Raw genomic sequence first — 23,370 nt, forward strand, 5'->3', positions numbered from 1 at the left:
GAATCGTTGCTCGTTGAATAGGAACCATAGCACGATCGGTTCCCTTATTTGACAGTCCAGATTACACCAACCACTCTGAACTCCAGGGAGGTCAAGACAGTTTGAAACTATTTTGGTGGATTGCCTTTCTCTAAAGTCATACAAGGCCGGAAGGGCATTGAAAAATCTGATAATAATTGTGCACTCAAACTGAGAGGAAAGAAAGGCCAAGCACCAGCATTCGACTCTACAGATTAACATCAACCATCATACCACAACTGCGCTCTCCAGCCGACTTCGACACTTTGCCACAGTACGGCAACAGCAAAGCAACATATCCGTTGGTACGGAGTTCCTCCATAGTTCATATATGTAGCTCTTTTAAGTCCTGTGGAAGGGCTAAGATAGACTTCAATACCAACATTATAAAGAAGCCTCTCGTACGGGGAAATAAAACAATGATTGAATGAATGCAATGTTCACAGGTATAATGACCAACTCGTACCAACGGATGTGTCGCTTTTCTGATGGTGTGCTGTGGCAAAGTGTCGAGGTTGGCTGGAGAGTGCAGCTATTGCGTAGTGGTTGATGACAAACTGAAAGAGACTAGGATGAATTACACCTGTTTTTCGTGATTCCGAGTGTCCAGTACATGTACAGAAAGTCAACAGACAGCAAATGTGAGGATCCATACCGTGCGGTAAGATGATGTTCGCGAAGTCCAGAGCTAAAACTGTACCGGTATTTTATGAGTGACTTGTGTCACTGGCAGGCAGGCATAGTGGGATGGTCTAAGACCATGATTGAGAAACAGAGGGTACCAGGTTCAAGTCCTGCTTGGAAGCGGAAGGATTTTTTCCAGCCGTGCTGCGACCCACAGTTAATTGGGAACTCGTGGCCTGGCACGAGGGAAACATGGATGCAGTGAATGGGATTTCGGTCTTTGACCACTTTGTGGTGGGTCTGATCTACTCACCTCCCACCGCTTAGGAGCTGCATCTGCGCCTTGATCCAAGAGGGTGGTGGCGTTCCTGCGGATGCGGAAAACTGGGCCTTTGGCCGAGTCTCACGCGAACCATGAAATTTTTTTTTTTTTTGTGTCACTGACGAATTCACGAGCCTGATTTGTGATTCTTTTACAAGAGGGCTCCATCTACATGTACCATTCACCGCTTGCCATTCAGCCAAACTCAAAGACTTTGAATTCAATTCTGAAGGGCCAAAGCGACTCATGACTGATTTGATGGTACACTTGGATTTGGGTGGACGACTTGGGACAGGAACAAGTGGGGGCTAGTCAAGAAATACCTTATCAAGTAGTGAATGTAAGTAGCGCAGACACAGGGTTTTGTGAGTGTGAGGCAAGGATAGCATTCTGAATACATGTAGATCGCCAGAATGTGCACAGTTTACGAGTGAGGAGAAGCACTAGCAGTAGCAATTCATTGCGGGTATGTTACGTACAAGTACAGTGGTGGCAACTGAAATCCGACCCCCCTGAGCGGCTCGCTCACATCGCAAAGAATGTGAACCCACCGCTCAGGTGTCGGATTTCAGTTTCCAGCACTGTAGTACATACTGACTGCATACAGTGATACAGTGGCACTTAGCATCGGGGAGTGATACAGTGGCACTTAGCATCGGGTTGCTCGGTCAGGACTTGTGCATGGACAGTCTACTAGTACTATTACAGTACTACTAGTAGTCACAGACGATCAGTAGATCTACAGCGTGCATACAGCATCAGGTCCGTCGGTCAGAACGGTAGCACAGACAGTCTGTGTATCTTGCATACAGCATGAGGTCGGTCAGTCAGGACTGTTGCAATATACGCTAATATACGGCTGGGTTCAGTCGTCGAGTCCAGAAAGGGTCTCTCCATACGCTGTCGATAGCTGTGTAGATTTACCATGAACAAAATTAATCTCGAGGAAATGCAAAGAGGCCACATCAATCGTTGAGTTGACGCACTTCGCTTTGGCGACGACTGCCACGAGCAACTGTATTCACACTGCGGAACGGAAAGCCGGAACTCAATTTTTAAAACTGCACATTGTCTGACAGTTTCTCGAGATCTGTTCTTGCTGGTCTACTATCAACACTGAGATAAACTCGAGGAGCTGCCGCTAAAGGCGTACCTTATGTAGCCATTTCGAATCTTTCCAAGAAATACATGTAGCATAGTACCAGGGTCGGCTACAGCAGTCGAAAGATAGGTAGAGTCTACGCTTCCTGAACACTAAAAGCGGAGTCGATCTGCCTTTGCTGCCTTTGCTGCCAATGCTGGGTGCCGCGAGATGGAACGGGACACATACATGTACCTGAGGCTAACAGCCATGGTTGTCCTGTGCGTCGCCACGCTCCCGCACGACAGTCACTGCCAGGACGAGCCGGAACTGAAGCTGCCCGATCCTTTCGATGCTGACAGTGGGCAGGAAGAAGAAGAGCATGGAGCTTCGACCCATGACGATGATGGATTGACTACGTCAAATGTCACTAAAAATGGTGAGAAAGGAACGTTCGATGTTAGATTATGGTTTGCACTATGTAGTTGTGTGTCCTTTGTCGGAATATCTGGGCTCTAGCCAGGGAGTAGTATGGTGACCTCCCGCGACAGCGCGTCCATGTTAGCGCGGTGCACTTCAGCGCGACCGCCTTAGCGCGAGGCATTTCAGCTCGGTGCCATTTCAGCGCCGTGTCTTGACAGCGCCAATGATTTCAGCGCGAAATTTTTTTCACCGTTGTACTAAAGAACAAATGAAGTCTGAAGAAAATGTTGAACGGTCTCTGCTGGGATCACGACTACACCATCGCTCAGTGGTTAGAGCATCGCTGGCTACAAGCGAGGGTCCCTGGTTCGAGTCCTGGTGGCGACAGTCAATTTTCTCCAGACCTTTCCCGATTGTGTCTTTCCCTCAAACCAGTGAAGTCAAAAGCAAATGAATTAATAACTATGGCAATCAAGGTAGGGTAAGGAGGACACAATGACAGCGCTATGATTGATGAGTATGAAGGTGTTGTTTTTCATTTGTTTGCACTTTCTCACGTCCGGTGGCAAGGTGTTCATACAGTATGGTGTAGCCTAGATCGAAGTCACCTGTCTACTTGACTGTTCCTCCAGGAAATCGCGATTCCACGGATGCAACAAATTTCGCGATTTTCGCCCAAAACCCGCCATTTTTTCCGGAAAATCCGCGATTTCCCACGTTTTTTGTTGTTTTCTGCACTATATCTCACTTTTCTATGCACCTTTCACGCAGTGCTTTCCATGATCCTGTAAGTTATTTGCACAGTACGACTCGACTACTCCCAACTAGATAATTATACGATGCAACATATTTCGTGATTTGGCCCAAATCCGCAATTTTCTGTTAATAATTCCGCGAATTCCTGGTAAGTTCTGCATCATTCCGCACTTTTCGTCGCATTTTTTGTTGTTTTCTGCCGCAATTTCTTGCGCAAGTTTTCGAGAGTTTTTTCCGCAAATTCCCGCAGGGACAGACTTGAACTACATGTCCATTTTCTCCGACTGTCAGCCAGAAATACGCTCTGCGGCCTATACGCTGGGTATTGATTTCAGTTTAGGCAGATCTTGGGTTTGACCTACTGATCATTCCTTGATTCTAACAGGTGCATTCTCCAACCTTGCTGGGACACACAGGTGACTCGGAACTCTTAGCCTGGTCCAAGATCCCAGTGGATGTAACAAATGGGATCTGTGGTGTTTGACCACTTTGGTTGCGGGTCTGATCTATTCGCCTCACACCGATTCAGGAGTAGGCTTTCACATTCGCCGAAAACGAGACTGATCGAAAAATAGCTAAGCTTTTCGCCAATTTTGGAGGGTTCCTTTGAGACACGCCGGAAATCTACCAAATGTTGTTACAAAGTGCGTTTAGGAACGAATGATGTTGCTGCAAGCATGACCGCTCGTAGTACTAGTGCGTTGAGGTCATGTGACTCGTGCCCTTTGACCTTCTCTCAAACAAACATTGGCCATTAGGAAGATCGTTACTGGTAAAATACTAAACTACAGCGTACTGTTTTGGCAAGTTCCATCTAGCAGAGCTGTATTCCATTATCCCACCAATGTTGAAGCCAATATGCCAAAAATTCTTTAGTCGATTTTCCAATAATATTGGAAAATCGGCTAAAAGAATTTATAATTATTTCAATTTTGCAGCCGATTTTCGAACAATCACCTGATTTTGCAGCCGAATCTGATGTATTTTTGAGCTATGCAAAAAGTCGAATAGGCGAAAAAACCGGGCCGATTTGGATAAAGCCTATTCAGGAGCTGCTTCTCTGTCTTGTTCCGTGAGGGTGGTGGTGTTTCCACACTTGCAGAAAAAACAGTCTGAGCAACTCTGACGTAAAATGGGGAAATTCCCGTAGTGTAAACATGTGGAATTCTTCTTTTTGCAACAGTAGAAGCTTTGTTGGTCAGAAATGTTGTCGCTCCGGGTGCAATACCAGTGTGTGTCGTTTTCTGCTTGACATTCTGACAGGTACTACCAGTACCTGTGCCTCGAGCCCGTGTCAGAATGGTGGGACATGCAGTACTGGTATGGACGGGTTGTCGACATGCGACTGCACCTCTAACTATATCGGAAAGTTTTGCCAAAGTAAGTACCCACTCGGATTATTCCTTGCTGCTAAATTTGTTCGTCAGAAACTCACCCACCCAGATGTTTCCTTGCCCCTGAATTGTTCATTCCGTAACGTACATTTGCCCGACCAGATTATTCCTTGTGTCTGAATTGTTTATTCAGCAACTGCACTTCAATTTGTTCTTGTATTAATTTCGTACAAAATATAAAAGCCCCTGGTGTATTGTATTACATATTGTCATAGTTACCTAGGCTCAGTTCTACCAAAATGTTCCCAGAAAGTAGACTATGGAATGCACTGAAAGTGTATGGTGACAAATGCGCGGCGGTTACACCATATTTGCAGTGTCACGCAATGAGCTAAGCTAACAAAGCTCATTCAATTCGGCAAGAGTTGATAAATAGTTTTAATTGTTGGAATAGTCGAGTTTTGTTCTGTATGATCAGGGCATGTGCTGTATGGGTCACTGGAACGCTTTACTGCGATGGATGTGTTTAGCCTGAGATGAACCAGTATACCATGGTTCCAGCTCCGATTTGTCAAGCGTGTTCCTGCATGCGTGCTTGTGTGTGTGTGTGTACGCATGACTGCGCATGCGTGCTTGTGTGTGTGTGTGTGTGTGTGTGTGTGTGTGTGCATGTGTGTGAAAATCTTTCGAAATCGTCACAAAGAATGATATTACTGCTCTTCTTCTTTGGTGTTCTATGCTACCTTGTCACCCACAGACATAAACAAATGTGTCGTGCCTCACGCCAGATGTACCAGCCTGGGACCGCACAGCATGTGCACGAATGAGCGAAACAACCAAACGGGCGAGGAATTCACTTGCGGATGTTTGCCAGGTTACAGTAGGTCTGACGACAGCGCCACCGTATCCGGACATGCCACTACAGAATACTGTGGGAATGTGAACGAATGTCACGAAACGGGATCCCTAGCGGCACGGTGCGATGCGAATGCAGTGTGTCTGGACAGTCCGGGCGCATACAGCTGCGTGTGTAAGAGCGGATTCAGTGGAGACGGCATCGTGTGCTCAGATATGGATGAGTGTGAAAGGTACCCTCCGTACTGTGGTCCCTACGCTACATGCCAGAACACTGAGGGCAGCTACGTGTGCCATTGTTCGGCCGGGGCTGAAATGCAGGACGGCGACTGCGGAGATCGGAACGAATGCGCCGTCAGACACCGTGGCCACTTCTGCGACATCCATGCCCGGTGTGTGGATCTGGTATTGAGCTACAGGTGCGATGGCTGCTTGCCGGGATTCAGCGGAAACGGGAGTGCCGGTTTCTGCCAGAAGATCGCGGAATGTGCTACGGAGGAGCTGGCTGACTGCACCGTGGCACAGGGCGGACTGTGCTTCGACACTGAGGGCAGTCACGGATGCCACTGTCTGCCTGGTTTCCAGAATGACGGCCCTAACCGATGCATGGACGAGGACGAATGTGAACAAACGTATCCGTCGGCGTGTTCCTCGCACGAACAGTGCGTGAACACGATCGGGACTTTCCAATGCGAATGCAAACCTGGATATGCCGGGGCAAGGTGCAACCGAGCGTGCCCAATCGGGTACACAATGACGGCTAATGACACGTGTGCGGACAGAGACGAATGTGACCTGGGGAAGCCGTGCGGTTCTCATGCAACATGCCTGAACACCAGAGGAAGTTACGTATGCCAGTGCGCTCCAGGAACACATGGTTATTCAAGATATGGCTGCATAGACATTGACGAATGTAGCCCAGAGAATCGTGACAGATACTGCGATACACACAGCCTATGCGCAAACACGTTTCCAGGTTATCGGTGCACGTGTGCGTTCAAATACACCGGAGACGGTTCTCCGGGCAACTGCCAGAGTGAGTGCTTGGAAAGCGTGCAAGATTGCTCAACGGCGGACAACAATACCTGCGTCAACATTCCGCACGTCGGCGTGACAACGTGCCGGGCACTGAATGCTTGCGAGAGCTACTGCAACGCCAGCGGGTTTCATGCGTGCCGAAACATTTTCGGCCCAGACACGTTCTACTGCGCTTGCCGGCCCGGATACTGGAGACCAGACGATGTGTGTATCGATATTGACGAGTGTATACACTATCATACGCAGTGCCATCGCCATTCTCACTGTGTGAACACCATCGGCAGCTTTGAGTGTGCGTGTAATGAAGGATACCAGCAATTGCCATGGTCCAGTAGCATTGCCTGTACAGATACAAATGAATGCAATGATCCGGAGTGGAACGATTGCACCAACCCAGGCCAGGGTTGTCACAACACGCCCGGCTCCTACTACTGCGCTTGCAGGTCTGGTTACCATAGAAACGTCACCACGGCGACATGTGACGACACAGACGAATGCGTGGAGTACGGGAAGTGTCGGCCGTTTGGCACGTGCCTCAATCACCCTGGTTACTATGAATGTGCGTGCCCGGACGGTACCGTTCCGCCGGATTGCACCGACCGTGATGAGTGCTCCGGGAGACATCGCGTCAATCGGATGTTCTGCGACGAACACGCCGTCTGCACCAACACGCCGCTGAGCTACGAGTGCCACGGCTGCCTCACTGGATACACGGGTGACGGAACAGTGGGCAATTGCAGCGACATTGATGAATGTGTTCTGAGATCGGATCAGGGGCGGCTGCCTTGCAATGCAAATGGTCACTGTACCAACACGCAGGGAAGTTATCGCTGCTATTGTGATCCGGGTTTCGAGCTGGACGGCGATCAGTGTGTAGATAAGAATGAATGCATATTCAATTGCTGGCGGCACGCGAACTGTACGAACACATTTGGATCATATACTTGCGAGTGCCAGCCCGGCGCAGAACTGTCGGATGGGCTCCCCTATGGCTACTGTTCTTTTATTGACCAGTGCAAGGTTAATAATTCCGATGCGGTCAGCAACTGCTCGTCTCAGGGAAAGGTCTGCTGGGGAACTGGACTGAATAGCTACGAGTGTCACTGTGAGCTCGGGTACAAGCCACAAGGCTCTGGCTGTGTAGACATCAATGAATGTACTGAGCAAGGAGCGTGCACGCCATACGGTACATGCATCAATACGCCCGGCACGTATAGTTGCGATTGTGTTGCGGGAACCCGGGAATTTCACTGGGTGGCAAGGTGCGTTCAACGTGATGAATGCTCTAAGAGATTTGTCCCAGGAACGTATTGTGATGTGCACGGGGTATGCGTCGATCATTTGCTGAGCTATCGGTGCAACGGCTGCCAGAGTGGCTTCACTGGGTCTGGATTGCCCGGCGATTGCTTTGATATAGATGAATGTGCACTGGGATTTCACAACTGTGACTTTAATAACACCGGCACCTGTGTCAACACACTGGGTGATTATTACTGCGAGTGCAATACTGGTTTTATGCAAAGTCAAGACTACAGCCTGCACAGCAGAACTTGCGTCGACTGGGACGAATGTGACGCTTACCAGTGCAGTGGCCTGGCAAGCTGTACCAATACGTATGGGTCGTTTCACTGCGGCAGCTGTCGTCATGGATACACGGGAAATGGGCACAATTGCACGGACATTGACGAATGCCGGGACAGCGCGATGAATAACTGCAGCAGTGGCCATGGCGTCGGCGAAAATGTGATGTGCTTCAACATAGCGGGTGGCTTTGAGTGCAGATGTGCTAGCGGATACTGGTTGAATCCCAACAAAAGTTCCTGCGTTGATATTGATGAGTGCTCCGCGGAGACGGCGTGTGAACCGTATGGCTCCTGCACCAATACCATTGGCAGTTATAGGTGTGACTGCCTTGACGGGGCCGTCCAGTCCGGCTACCAATGCGTCGACCGGGACGAATGCGCGGAAGAAGCACGGTTTTGTGACGAGAAAGCCGGGTGTGTGAATTTCTTCCCCGGATACACGTGCGACGGTTGCTGGACGGGCCACAACGGCTCCGGGCGGCCGGGGAAGTGCCAGGAAATTGACTTCTGTGAAAGCCGGATCCCGGCATGCTCCACCGTGAACGGATACTGTTTGAATTATCCCGCCTACGCACGATCCGTTTGCCGCTGCAACGAAGGCTTCAGCTGGAACGGGACACTGTGCTTTGATCGTGATGAGTGTTTGCCATACTATGACCATATTTTTCGGTGCCAGAATCATTCGACATGCCGTAATACCCCGGGATCGTACGAATGCATCTGCAGCGCCGGTTTTACGGGCAATGGAGCAGTCTGTTCTGACATAGACGAGTGTGACAATGTTTTGGTGCTAGATGCTTGCCGTCGGAAAGGCCTGGATTGCGTCAACACAGTTGGGGCTTACCAATGCGGTTGCCGCACCGGCTTTAACCTGACCCACTCGCCACAGGAGGACGGGCATGTGAGATGTTCGGATATCGATGAATGCATTACGTACAGTGCCTGTCAGCCGCACGGGGCCTGCGCGAACACTGCAGGTTCATTTGTATGCCAGTGCCAGCCGGGTTTTCAGCTTAATGACTACTCTTGCAGAGATCGAAACGAGTGCGTGGACGGTAGTCACGACTGTACTGGTAAGCGGGGAGTGTGTGTGAATACGAACGGCTCATACGCGTGCCAGTGTCACCCGGTGTATCGGTCCACTGCTGACGGTGGTGACTGCGTGCTGCGCGATTGCCGCGTCACCCGGTCTGCGTGCGGGCCGCACCGCGTGTGCCAGATGCAGGAGAACGGAACGTATGCGTGTGATTGCGCGCAGGGGACACGCCGATCAGGTGACCTGTGCATTGATGTGGATGAATGTCGGCAGTCGCCATGCCGACAAAACGCATACTGCGTAAACACCAGTCCGGGTTATCTCTGCCGGTGTGCTCATGGCTACCAAGGGTCGTATAATACCCGCCAATACACAGACCGTCGCTTGCAATGCGTTGACACGAATGAGTGTACTATCTTGTACCCTGCCTGTGACTTCCCAAGACCGACCTGCCGGAACCTTCCAGGAACGTACACTTGTGATTGCAGACCGGGGTATTCAAAATTGGGCGCAACATCCTGCCAAGGTGAGCAATGCCATACATAAAAAAGCTTCCGTGGAGATAAGAACGTTATAAATAGAGCGAGCTGCGCACTCAGTACAAACACCATAAGCAAATCTTGGTAAACAATTTCACTGTTAACAGCAGAGTTTTCTGCATCCGTAGGAACGCCACCACTCTCTTGGATCAAGGCGCAGATGCAGGTCCTGATGTGGTGGGAGGTGATTAGATCAGACCCACCACAAATTGGTCAAAGGCCGAAATTCCATTCACAGGATACATGTTTCCCTCGTACCAGGCTTGTGGGGTTTGTACTGAGTGCGCAGCTCGCTCTATTTATTGCGTTAATGCCATGAATGGATATCATTTTTGTAGGAATGGTTTTGCTCCCACACTGGAGCTCGTGCTATTCCGCCGACGACTTGACACTTGACTGACTCACGACTGCCATCCAGAGAACACGAGAAGTCCATCGAACCTTCGACTCGGCAAACCTGCAAGAAAGCACCCGGCACTCCCTGCTCAATACACAGTGTTTCGGGGAATTCACCCCTCATCAGTTGAGCTTGAGTAGGCTGAGGAAGATTGTGCCTGAAAAGCACCACTTATATAGTACTGTTCAGGCACAAGCATCACCAGGGATACAAACTTACAGAGACACTCCGTTTCCAGCGTTTCCTCAGCCTACTCAAGCTCAACTGATGAGGGGTGAATTCCCCGAAACACTGTGTATTGAGCAGGGAGTGGTGCTTTCTTGCAGGTTTGCCGAGTCAAAGGTTCGATGGACTTCTCGTGTTCTCTGGATGGCAGTTGTGAGTCAGCCAAGTGTCAAGTCAGTGGCGAAATAGCGCGAGCTCCAGTGTGGGAGCAAACCCATTCCTAAACAAAATCATCGCCGAAGTCGCTACCTCTATTTCGTAATGTATATCATTATGAATCAAGCACTTTAATATGGTGATCCATCTTAGCAGATTTTGATTCTCTGTGGACTTACGAGTATGTGTACTGAATTCAATCTGCTCTGGGCAAATTCAGATAAGTCATCAGATGCAAGGTTCACGTGACAAATCTAGCAAATACTGAATGCTATGTAGAGATTAAAATCTTCTGAAAATGTGTAATTCGAAGTATTCATTTTTTGCGTTGAGGATGCTATAGTGTGTATTCTGCATGCTTAGACCTGGCAGTGCTGAGCCGTGTTCAGTCAACTATCCTCCGAAAGATGGGCAGTTTTCATAATAATATGGTCGTCTTCACTTGTTTTTCTCCTCGAACATGATGATGGCTCCTGGCCGAAAAATTTAATTTAATTGAGATACTAGTAATTTACAGCGAAGAGACCACTTGATTTGAGGATGGTGTGTGTACGGTTTTCATGTAATCGGAGTGGCCGCAGTGAAGCTTGCCTACCTTAAGAAATAGATAGTTGTTGAGTTTTCGCAGTGGAACGAGAACTAAATTTCATTTGTAATGCTCTCCAAGCAATTCAAGTGGCTAAGAATAACAACAGGCGGTAAAATACTGTTTTCACAGCACTCTCAACAGCCATCTTTGTATCGTTTGATGTTTAAGAAAATTCACCAGACCTCCCTTTAAAGGGTTGCGAGGATGTATGAATATATTATTGGTTGCCTATGGTGCAGTCTTAGTTTCTCGAGGAAGGCCATTTTATTGTTTGGTATTCTAACACAGATATAGATGAATGTTCGGACAGAAGCCACGACTGCGGCAGACGAGAAGGGTATGAGAAGACCTGTTCCAACACTCAAGGGAGCTATGTATGCGTGTGTCCAGCGGGCCTCAAGACCGGTTTTGAGTCATCTGAGTGCGAAGACATTGATGAATGTCAATGGGATATACAAATATGCGACTTTGAGAGCTCACGTTGCATCAACACTTGGGGTAGCTTCGAATGTCAGTGTCGAGAGGGATACCGCCGCACGGATACATTGAACATTTACGGATGCAGCCGTGACCCTTGTCAGCCTCTCTGGTACCAGGATGATCTGTGTAACTATCATGGTAGGCGAACTGGCAAATTCAGTGTATTTGAAGGCAAAAGTTAGTGTAAACCCTAGCTAGCGCCAGATGTTACTGAAGTAACGTCATGCATAGCTACGGAAATTATAATTTGTTCAAGCGGTAGTTTGGAGATGGTCAAAATCGAATGTTAAAGTGTAGTCGTTTTTCTTTCCTTGTCATTCACAGACTCTGTAGTGTACATTTTCCTTGGAGACAAGAATGCAATTATACCTAGAATTAGGACATACTTCAGGCTCTTCAGCAATTTGAGAGTTTTCACAAGTATACTTTCATGCCTTATCATCAGATGACATACAGGCAAAAATCAAATGAACTTGTACAATGAATGAAGCACAGCAGAGAGGTGATAGATATATAATTATAGTGTTTGTCCAAAATTTCCATTGTTCCCTGTACTATCCTGAAGAGAAGGGAAGGAAACGTTTGGTAGATGAAAGGAAGTGTCTACTTGACCGTGCGGCTTTGTGTCATTGCAGGGGAACTTACAGATTGCGAAACCAAAAAGTTTATCCACTAAGCAACATTTAATGTAAAAAGTTGTGGAAACTGTTTCTATCTATGATCCGAACACAGGCGGGATGCGTCGCTGTGGCCATATTAGTCGATTTAAATGTACGTGAAACTCGGTCTGTTGCAACAGGACACTGACTTCTGTATACACCTCCCTACTACCGTAAAGTCCTCTGCAAACGGCCACCCTAGCGGGTCCATACTATTTTCTTCTTTTCCAGGTTAATATAGTTGTAGAAAACTGGCATGAAGGTCGAATGCGTACAAGAACGACTAAAATGCCTACAAACTGCCTATGTCTTACCAAGAGGCTCTGCAAAAGCGATTATCATTATCTTGCTGCAAAGAAAAAAACTTCGGTCGAGATTTCCTTTAATATGATGAATGAGTCGTCTTTGTTATTAGTTCGTTCTCCATGGAGTAATGCCGTAGAATCCATCTGGTTTTCAAATCATGAAATTTCTGCAGTGCCACGATGTCGCGCTTTCAGAATGGAATGGTGATTGTTCTGACGAAGTGTCATTCAACGTCGCAGTATTGCAGTTGCAAGTTGAACAGGGGGGATGTCACAGAAGCTACACGTACAAAGTCGCTGCTATTTTGTTGAAAACTCTGAAGTGCTCGAAAAAAACCTTGCCTTTGCGCATTGCGTGATTGGGAAATGATGGCTTCAAACACCGTCAGAAGTGTACTAAGGTTCCTGCAATAGCCTGTTCTTCACTGCCTTGTTATTCCAAAGTATTAAACTGCCGTTTGGATTTGCGAAATAAAACAACCAACATCACAAAATCACGAGACACTAGCTCGTAACTAGTGCCCAAAATATATTGAAACCTGGAAAATGGACCTAGTTTACCGTAGCAAAGCACTCCTCGCGCTACGGTGTGAGATGCACTTTCGTAGAGCAGGGGTGAAAGTGCACGGGGTCAGTGCGTATAGGCCGGCAGATCTTGCAAAAATGGGGTGGGCGTTTGCAGTGGACTTTAAGGTACTGACTCTTTCTCGATGCAAGTGTTCGAAAAACTTGAATTAAAATCACTGTGCCTTGGCGACTGCTGTTCAGTCCAGCACTCGTTTTCATCACAATTCCAATCGAAGGCGGTGTTAACCTCAAGTAATACATCAGAAGTTTGGCAGCATCGCCTCTACTTCATTGGTTGCCATAGCGACGAAAACGCCCTTGGCTGTCATCATGTGATCGTGAACAAATGAATAAGTGTTCTTTGATGGATGCAAGGGAAAAAATGGACAGTCCGGATACATTATACTGAATATGCTTTTGAAGTACTAACTAATTATTCTCTTGAAATGTATTTATAAAATTGGATTACACTACACTGTAGTAAGAGCAAGGTGGCTATGTGCACCAATACATATATCTATGTTATCTGGGAAGTCTGGGAGCAGGCACTTCCCATGACGTGGACGTATCCGAAACTCTGAATCACATACGTCTGGCCGGGGAAGTGCCAGAGACCTGGCGCATGTCTCAAATACGAGTGCACGTATTTCAACAAAATTGGCAAAAAAATTCACGGCTCGCGTGAGATCCGGTTTCTCTATATAGAGGCCGAGTTTTCCACATCCGTAGGAACGCCACCACCCTTCAAGGATCAAGGCGCAGATGCAGCTCCTAAAGTGGTTGAAATTGGCAAAGGATTAGTAATATTTCCACTAAAACTCGCCCGGAGGTTGCCTGGAAGACCGACGCGTCCGTAACTTCGGTATCCAGAAAAAAAGAGGTGTGGGTTAATTTGTCTCTTTCTGTGCAGATCCTGATGAGTACATAGCCATCACATCTTCACCACCACTATCAGCTGGTCAAAAGCAGGGGAGCACAGAAACTCTGACAACTGGAATACTTGTAGTAATCGGCCTCACAGGAGCAATCGTGGTTATCACTGCCTGCGTGGTGGCCATCTATTTGTTCTGGACAAGGTATGGTATTGTGTGCCAGTTCATTGATCATCATTGTATTTAGAGAATAATAATTGCCCGTTCCAAGCATCCTGTACTGATCAGCTGTGATACTGTTTTGTTCTTCCTTAGTCTTGGAGCTCTTCACGAGTACATCTAGTTGGATGATGGCTGTGCATGTACATGCAGGCTCATTCTAGACAGAGTATAGGAAACGAGATTTGACCCCTAATAGGACTTACACTTCAAGTACTCTAATGCACCGGCGTGCTGACCCCAAACACACCCCGGATCACTGCTGCCATATTTCGCAAGTTGGCAAACAGGCTCTGAACCTAATGCACCTAAAACAGACAGCCTGGGAGGGAAATGCTCACTGTTCCTGATTCCTCACACCCATGTTTGTCTCCCTAGATTATCCGTCTCCTTACTGTGCATGTGATACTGGTCCTGTGCAGGGGGAAGTGCATCTCAAGTGATTTCACTCACACAAACTCTGTAGCTTTGCATTTTGCAGTGAAGCACAGTGCAGCTTTGTGAAGCTGATGGTCATACATTTCAAGCCATCCGCAATACAATTTTTTCAAGCGGTTGAATTTAGCAGTAGGCATGTAGTGCGGTTGTGTCAAGAAATGAGCTGCTTTTAAGTATACAATAAATGAGGAGGCCGAGGGTTTATGACCAATAAAAACTATTATAAAAACCGAGGTCCCCCGAGGTTTTATAATTAGTTTAACATTCTACTCCCCATGCTAGAGTATAGAGTAGACACACACGCGTGCAGGACGCGACACACCAAAAGACACAAGAGTGAGTTTGGAAGAATGGGAATGTCGGGCAGAGTAGCTGGCCTCAATTGAGTGCGCGTTAACGAATCGTGTGGTGGGCCTACCGAGGGCAGGAGCTGCATATGACCAAGTGGGTCGGCCTGCGCTGAGCAGGAGCGGTTTGTGACCCATGCGAGTTTGTGGGTCGGCCTGCGTTGAGCAGGAGCGGTTTATGACCCATGCGAGTTTAATAGTAGTGCGCGCGAGGCCAGTTACGGAGGAGTGCCCATGGCGACATTCCCATTAGGGCCAGAGGAGATAGCGGGTGATAACAGCCAATATAGATGTTAAGTATGTACACACAGAGCGTTGTTCTAGAGGCATAAAGTCAGACTGATATTGTGGAGTAGAATCGACAGAGAACGCTATCTGCATCCTAAATGAATGTCTTTACACTTACTCAGTAATCGGCTGGACCATGGTGTCAGGCCGCTCCGCAGCTGTAGGAGCAAAGGTCCTGAAGGCATCCATCTTGTTCCGGGACAGGGCATCAGCGATGGTATTGGAAATTCCTGGCAGTTGCGATGCTCGGATCAGGAAATTGTGCTTCACACAGATTGAGTACAGGGTGCGGATGAGTGCCATGACTGCAGGAGACCGGCTCGTGCCCGTCTTCAGGCACTCCACGACAGCTTGGTTGTCGCACTGAAACTCCACACGCAGCCACTCGATCCCTCATGTGGCGCAGGCCACGACAATGGCGAAGAGCTCCTTGTAGGTAATGCTTAGTTCCAGTTGCTGCGGGGACCAGTCATCTCTGAACCAGCGACCATTGAAAAAGGCTCCAAATCCAATGGGGCCACTTGCGTCGGTTTGCGACTGGAGGTCAGCGCTGGGCATCCACTTCTCTAGCAGGAAAAATGACTTTCCGTTCCATGTTGACAGAGTCTGGTGTCACCAGCTCAGGTCGCCCTTGGCTGAGGCTGAGAGGTGCAGCATTCGGTGAGATGACATCTCAGATGTGGCCTTGTCGAGGTCATACAGGCGGCGTAAGAATGTACGGGCGGCCGGAATTGCTCTGGAAGCGAACGAGAGGTGGCCCAGGAGTGAGGCGAGTTCGCGGTTGCGAACGCAACCAGATATAGCAGCAGAATGGCCTATCGTGAAACCGTGACACAACCCATGCAACACAAAGTGAGAGAAGGAGTGATCAGAATGATGGTTAAGGAGCCCGGCTAATCGGCTAACATTGATGGGAGTCTCCACAGAATGTTTACGGAGCAGACGCTGAGGTGGCGGACTGTCCCCTGCCACATTTGACTTCTAGGTGCTTCCCGTGGCATTGAAGGCACACGTGGGCACGATAGCAGAATGAGTTGTTGCACTGGTCCCTGTTGAAGTTGCGGCAGATAGGCTTCCCAAGATGGGTTGGCGCGCTGGACTGCGACGGACCTCCACTCCCAGCGCCTTCGGATGGAGGCCCTGGTCTAAAGTGACACCGGGCCTGGGCCACCGGGTGCACCAGAGAACAGCGCGAACATGGCGGGCGACCACGGCTGGTGAATGACGGCTGCCACGAATTAGAGTCGATAATAGCCCAGTCGTACGACAGTGGTTGGGAGGCTATGGTGCGCCGGAAACGCCTGTCATAACTTAGCCATGCGTCCACATAATACGAGTTATTTGCATCCAGAACAGTGGCCTGATATGCCAGCAAATCATTTGCCTTATCTGGAGCCGCCGCGACAATTACTCTCGTGTAGACAGTAAACGCCTCGAGCCATGACGCTACATCGTGGACATGGCGGCGCTGGGCCTGAGTTGGCTTCTGTACAAGTTGGACAGAGCGGTTAGCCCCCACAGCTAGCTGGACCACATCGGGCTCCACACCCAGCTGGTCCGGGAGGCGGTCGTCGAAATCAATAAACTCGCCGCGTTAAATCGCCCGCGGAGTTTATCAGGTACAGAGAGCGACGGACGAGCAGCCGGCGGATGGCCCAATGCATGAACGGAGCTGGGTTTGACAGGCGGCTCGACGGCTGCAGCAGATTCCAACTGCTCTACTCGCTCCATCAGGGGCTGGAGGACCTGGCCGACTGCCTGAGAAACGGCCGAAGCAAGTACATCAGGGGCCACACTCAAGGCGGCGGCAGAAGAAACTGACGGCGCGACGTCGGAGACAACAGAGGCCGCGGAGGAAGATAATGGAGTCCCGGTTGGTTGACGACGAACAGGAGTTGGCCTCGCACGCGCATTACTGCCTGCAGCCGAAGTTTGAGCTGTCGACCCGGGATCAGGGCCCACATTCAAGGCGGCGGCAGAAGAAACTGACGACGCAACGTCGGAGACAACAGAATCCGAGTGGGGAGGTATTGGAGTTCTGGGCGATTGAAGACGAACAGGATTTCGCCGCACACGCACATTATGTCCTGTATCGGAAGGTTGAGCTGCCACTCTGGCCGATGGCGTCTTTTGTCTGGTCGAGAAACGAGCCATCGTGAGAATATAATACTCAAATAATCTCTGGCCGCTGAAGACACGTAATCTGACGGGACTGAGCTGAGAGAGAACAAGGAAAGCGAATACTAAAGACGGCAGCCAATTGGCAGAACTAGGACTGACACTCTGAAGCAGGACAGAGGCAAACTCAAATCAGAAATCAGAATTTTCGAGTTCAGAATTTGAAAGCTGACTGCAGGCAAGGAAACTGGAAAGACAGCATGCTCTGTTGTGCGCACAGGAAATCTGCGCATGCGCAGAGCGTGGGCATGTGATGTCTATGATACACAGCAGTATGTAGAGAGAGCAAGATTGTGCACACACGCAAGGAGGGTTATGCAACCCGTTATAAAGGCCAAGAGCGAAGCAATGGTACGTGACCGCTAACAACGGGTAACTCCTACGTTAACCGAACATTTTTATTGGTCATAAACCCAAGGCCGGAGCATTTATTGTATTTAGAATCAACCAGTAAAAACTCCTACTCAATCTCCAACAACAAAATTAGTGGACAGCTGTTATTTGTGTTGCTATGACAACTCGTGTGCTGGACGAGTATTTGTTGTCATTGGTTCAATTTCTTTTACTTTTCATAGGCTATCAGATCATTTTCCTTATTTGGTCTATTTATAACCAGTATCTATAATGAGAGTGTGGTCTGTCTCCATGGTTACCGGTGTTCATTTCATAACTATAGCCACTGCTCCTTGTTAGACCTTATCTGGAAGGCCCATTCTTGCATATTCCAACAGCAGCCAAGGGAGCTAGCTCTCTTGGTTATGCGGACTGGGTCCGATCCTAAAAAGCTGTTTTTATGAACTGTTTTTATTGGATAGGATGATTATGTTGAATAAACGAGGTTTGTGTCAATGGGAGATTGACTTGGAGTTTTTACGAGTTGATTCTAAATTTAAATAAGATTTGCCTCTTTCTAAGGTGTTGTGACTTCGGACTCAAACTCCTACTCAGCAAATCTACAAGAAATCTCCATTCGGAGGTTGTCGGAGTGGAAAGGTCATGTGCGTCTGATGTGCTTCAGACGGTAGCCATTACAAGCAAGGGTCAGTCAAAATTTTGAAGGACACTTCACGCAGCTTTATTTCACTTGAATGGTTTGCAGGGTCAGTCAGTCGGTGAAAGAATCGCTAGTTTCACCGGCCGGAGCAGCCAGTCTCCTTATCTACTTCTCTTTCACAATTTTTTCCCTATCTCTGCAGAGTGTGGAAGCGGAAGCAGCTCATGCAGACAATGGTCAACCAATCGGCAGTATCGGGTCAGTGGCCTACTACTACACAGCAACCTCCTGCATATCAAAGACTAGCAGAGGTGAGTTGCGGTGTGCATGCTGTTGACACCATACGTGGAACCCGTTGCCTATGAGGCGGGCAATGACCTGAAATGCATTATACATGTACCGTGGAAAAAGCCTCTTATACCAGCAAAGCAAATGTGGTTCGATTCAATCCTGTGTTGCCATAACGGGAACTGAAACCCAACGCAAATCTAAAAAGATGGCAAGATAGAAAGATGGCAAAAGACGGCAATAATGCATGTGCAGCGCTGCTCAGTGAAATCCAGTTGCGTCACTCAAGTGTACGCCTGGCATCATTTAGCAGCCCAGTGTTCAAAGGTCTATGGCTGCACAACGCCCTGCGCTTACTTAAGTGACGGGACTGGATTTCATTTAGCAGTGCTGTAGCATGGAGCCTGTTTGACGTGTTGGTTGTGTCATTCGTTCACAGCATTGTGGCAGCCAGTACACAATGTACACAATGTACATCATACTAGTATTATGTGTTCAACGTTTGCATGTCTTACATCATTGTGTGCACCCAGTGTGCATACATTTACCATTACATCACCATCTGCATGCATTACGTCATCAAGTATGCCCAGGGTGCATGCATTACGTAATTTCTCACCGGATCTCTGGCAAAATTAGATGTATACGCGCATATGCATTTTTTTACTGTACAGCCGTCCACATTCTACTCCAACGACATCCCTGCGTACGATCCGCCTCACCACACCACATCATTCAATGGCCAATTGTATGAAGATATTCCGCAGACGGCCGAGGACGTCCCAGACTTTCAGGAGACATAACGGCCGCAAATCTGGTAAGCTATTTGCTAGGGCTTGGGCAACTCTATCTCTAAGTTTCCAAGCAAAAAGCCTGAAATGCCTTCTTTTCTATTGAGGTAGCATATGCCTCAGCAACCAATCAGCCTACAAGCCACACTACTTATGTTAGGGGTTCAGAGCTAGTGAGACTTGTTTGAAAGTTTAATGGCAAGCATTGCAGTGTACAAACTTCCTTGGCAAATGTTTTGAGAAAAGTATCTTGTTGTGTACTTCAATACTCAAAACTAATCAATAACGCTTTTCGGCTGTTTCCTTTTCATGTATATAATCTTCTTCTTCTTTTACCATGGTTTGCTATCACCCACATCTTCCCGTTTTGACTGCCATAGGAAGCCATAAGATGTTGAATAAATAAATATGACTGGTTTGAGGGAAAGAGACGAACGGGAAAAGTCTGAAGAAAAAATTGACTGTCACCACCAGGACTCAAACCAGGGACCCTCGCTTGTAGCCAGCGATGCTCTAACCACTGAGCTATGGTGTAGTCGTCATCCCAGCAGAGGCCGTTCAACATTTTCTTCAGACTTCTTAACTCACACTTCCTGTGAATCCACACAGGCGGGTGGGATGCAGCCCTCACTGTAACCCGCACACTACGCCGGGAGAATAAATAAATAAATCTTTAAAGGTTATACACACAACAAACGTAAGTTTAAATCCGGGAGTGAGGAATGGATAAAAAAAATAAAAAAATTCACGGTTCGCGTGAGACTCGGCTGGAAGCCGAGTTTTCCGCATCCGCCGTGGGAACGCCACCACCCTCTAGGATCAAAGAGGAATGGATACACTATGTTTCATTTGTTTCCCCCTTTCAGCTTCGATTATTGAGTCGAGTGCTCATCGGCGCAGTTTCAACTGCCCAGTTTCAGTGGTGTAGTTACGAAAATGCAACGAGTGTGTTGTAAACCAGAGAGGTTCCACGCTGTCCAATAAAGTGATCTATACCGAAAGGGAGAGCTAGTTCAAGCAATACTAGGAGGATGAAATAATTGTTTTTACCCCGAGCTTCACGTAGGAAGCGGTAATCAAACATTGAGGGATATGTATCAGATGCAGACTATTATGATGCACATGTGAACGTGTGATATACAAAGAAGAGCTCAGGGAGCGAATTACATGTTTAATACATCCGTATTCCATTGGACACAATCAGACAAAGAGTTGAGAGAGAGGCTGTAATGGGGTGGGTGCTGATCTATCAGGCACACGCTAAATTGTGCATGCTATGTTCCAATGGTACGTACATTGACATAATGATGTTGTTCTCTGCTTTTGCTCGTTTCTACATTTCTACAGGAGCCTTGCTTTAACAGAAACCCTGCCGCCTTGCTGGACGCATTGTCCTCGCTGGACTTGGCACTGACGATATTGTACTCAAGTACATGAAGTCGTTGTTAATTACAAAACTGCAGTTTGACCATTTCTTTGCCGTTTAGCCATTCTGCTGTCCAAAGTATAGCGGCATTTTTGTTGTTGCTCTGGATACAGCAAGATGCACACCAACAACTATGGCTATGCCATTACCTTAACGTGCTTTTTTTTCTTTTCTCTGTATGCGCAGCCTCCGCTATAACCATCCTTTATAACCACACATCCTCCCAACACTCTCCAAGCGGTCTCTAGGCTACACCAACCGCTTCTGCTTATTTCTAGATAGAGCGGAGTGCCAGCAGCAGCTTTGGGCACACGTGTTTACGCCTGAGCGCTGCCGGAGCCCACTCATGCTTCGCCTGCATGTTTGTTGATTTTTTGGATCAGAATTGGATAGGTTCAATCACGAATAATCATGTAGCTCGTCCGTTACAAGCACATAGCATTGCTGTGCCATCAAATCACTCTATCTGTCCTTGTACTAATGGCTGCTCCACTCAATGCAGAACTCCGCTTGCTCCTTTGCACCATGAACATGCATTCTGAGAGGTGTAGTACATGTAACACTGGCTGCTAGATGATAATGTTATTGTGGATGGGAACATGTATTCAGACATCACCCACGTACAGTGCTGATAGAAAAGAAAAAGGACCAAGGAACTACAAGTTACGCTATGAATTTATGGTCTGTAGTGAAGTAACATGATTGGGAATCTTGTGGCGTAAATTCCAGACTGATACAGCAACTCATGCATAGTAATCCTAAGTCACTCACGTTTTGTCATAAACAGTGTATTGGGCGCAAAATAGATAGAATTTGGAACTCTGTTACGTGTACAGCAATGAGTTCGCACAGAACAAAGCAGCAAGCTGTCCGCTGATTTGGTACAGTACTACAGTACACTCAAATGTTTCAAAATTATAACAAACCGGAATGGCGTCGCGATCACTTCTTTTTTAATAAACAGGCGCAGAGGGCAGCAGACCTCGGAGTCGCCAGCCCGCAGGCCCAGCTCCAGCGACCAGACTCAGACATGCCCATCGCGAAAGCAATGATAGCGAACAGCTATGTTAGACAGAGCAACTTGTCCTGGGATTACACCATTCAACAGCTTGCAAGACTGATGAATTGACCGCCACAAATTTTAGCCTGGTATCCACCACACAGCTGATTGAAGTGAATTTTTTTCTGGCCAGTGAATCAGTATTTTTAAGTTTTCCATTTTATATTAATTTTTATTTCATTCTTTTTTTGCGACCAGCTCTAGGGCCTAGGGCAAGTACTACAGGATTGTACTACAAGGGGCCGGTCACATTGAGGGTACAATCCTCAGATTATAAACCGGGAATAATAATTTATTTTGTCTGCTTTTCATTATTACGGCCACACTGCATACGCACAATGAAAAAAATCTCACTCACGCCAGCAATTTTTTTGTCACCACTCGCTTAAAGGGTCCGTCCGTAAATATCGAACTTGTTTCACCAAACGAATTATTTTAGTTTAGACCCAACCCCTCCCTCCCTCCCCCTCAGAATGTAAAAAAATGTTGACATACATGCATATACAACGGTCATGTATATGAATCAATGTTTTCTGAAACGAAATTGGTCAACACCCTCCCACCCCATAACGAAATTATTTCGTTTTGTGAAAAAAGTTCGATATTAATTTTTATGGACGACCCCTTATTTGACAGTCCAGATTACACCAATCACTTTGAACTCCAGGGAGGTCAAGAAAATTTTGAAAGTATTTGGCGCATTGCCTTTCTCTAAAGTCATACAAGGCCGGAAGGGCATTGAAAAATCTGATAATAATTGTGCACTCAAACTGAGAGGAAAAAAAGGCCAAGCACCAGCATTCGACTGTACAGATTAACATCAACCATCATACCACAACTGCGCTCTCCAGCCGACTTCGACACTTTGCCACAGTATGGCAACAGCAAAGCAACATATCCGTTGGTACGGAGTTCCTCCATAGTGCGTAGACAGTGAAACCTGGCTAACACGACCGCTCAAGGGACCTTCAAAATGTGGTCTCTGTCACTAGGTGGTCGCCTTATCCAGGGTCAATTGACTAGAAATAGCACCCCTTGGTCCTGGTTTCAGTGGTCTTCTAGAACAGGTGGTCGCCTTATCCGAGTGGTCGCCTTGACAGGTTTTACTGTAGCTCTTTCGAGTTTAAAACTCTTTATGGAAGTTAAGTACTGTGGAAGGGCTAAGATAGACTTCAATACCAACATTATAAAGAAGCCTCTCGTACGGTAAAATACCACAATGATTGAATAAATGCAATGTTGACAGGTATAATGACCAACTCGTACCAACGGATGTGTCGCTTTTCTGATGGTGTGCTGTGGCAAAGTGTCGAGGTTGGCTGGAGAGTGCAGCTATTGCGTAGTGGTTGATGACAAATTGAAAGAGACTAGGATGAACTACACCTGTTTTTCGTGATTCCGAGTGTCCAGTCCATGTACAGAAAGTCAACAGACAGCAAATGTGAGGATCCATACCGTGCGGTAAGATGATGTTCGCGAAGT

At 47.6% G+C, this 23,370-nt stretch overlaps 1 protein-coding gene across 2 annotated transcripts; it reads left to right on the top strand.

Annotated features, from left to right (window-relative positions):
* The first annotated feature begins 1,636 nt into the window (after window positions 1–1,636).
* LOC135810335 (fibrillin-2-like) lies at window positions 1,637–21,388 on the top strand. 2 transcript variants are annotated; one of them, XM_065323823.1, is made up of 8 exons: window positions 1,643–2,484; window positions 4,488–4,604; window positions 5,316–9,596; window positions 11,265–11,594; window positions 13,898–14,063; window positions 18,526–18,634; window positions 19,286–19,428; window positions 20,750–21,388. In XM_065323823.1, exons 1-7 carry the CDS (start codon window positions 2,277–2,279, stop codon window positions 19,412–19,414), a joined length of 5,340 nt encoding a protein of 1,779 aa, XP_065179895.1. In that variant the 5' UTR covers window positions 1,643–2,276; the 3' UTR covers window positions 19,415–19,428; window positions 20,750–21,388. The 2 variants fall into 2 exon arrangements, with proteins under 2 accessions (XP_065179896.1, XP_065179895.1); XM_065323824.1 differs by lacking the exon at window positions 11,265–11,594 and having other exon boundaries at window positions 1,637–2,484.
* Window positions 21,389–23,370: the final 1,982 nt, after the last annotated feature.

Source organism: Sycon ciliatum, chromosome 2, assembly GCF_964019385.1.
Source record: "Sycon ciliatum chromosome 2, ocSycCili1.1, whole genome shotgun sequence".
In the NCBI taxonomy this organism is placed as follows: domain Eukaryota; kingdom Metazoa; phylum Porifera; class Calcarea; order Leucosolenida; family Sycettidae; genus Sycon; species Sycon ciliatum.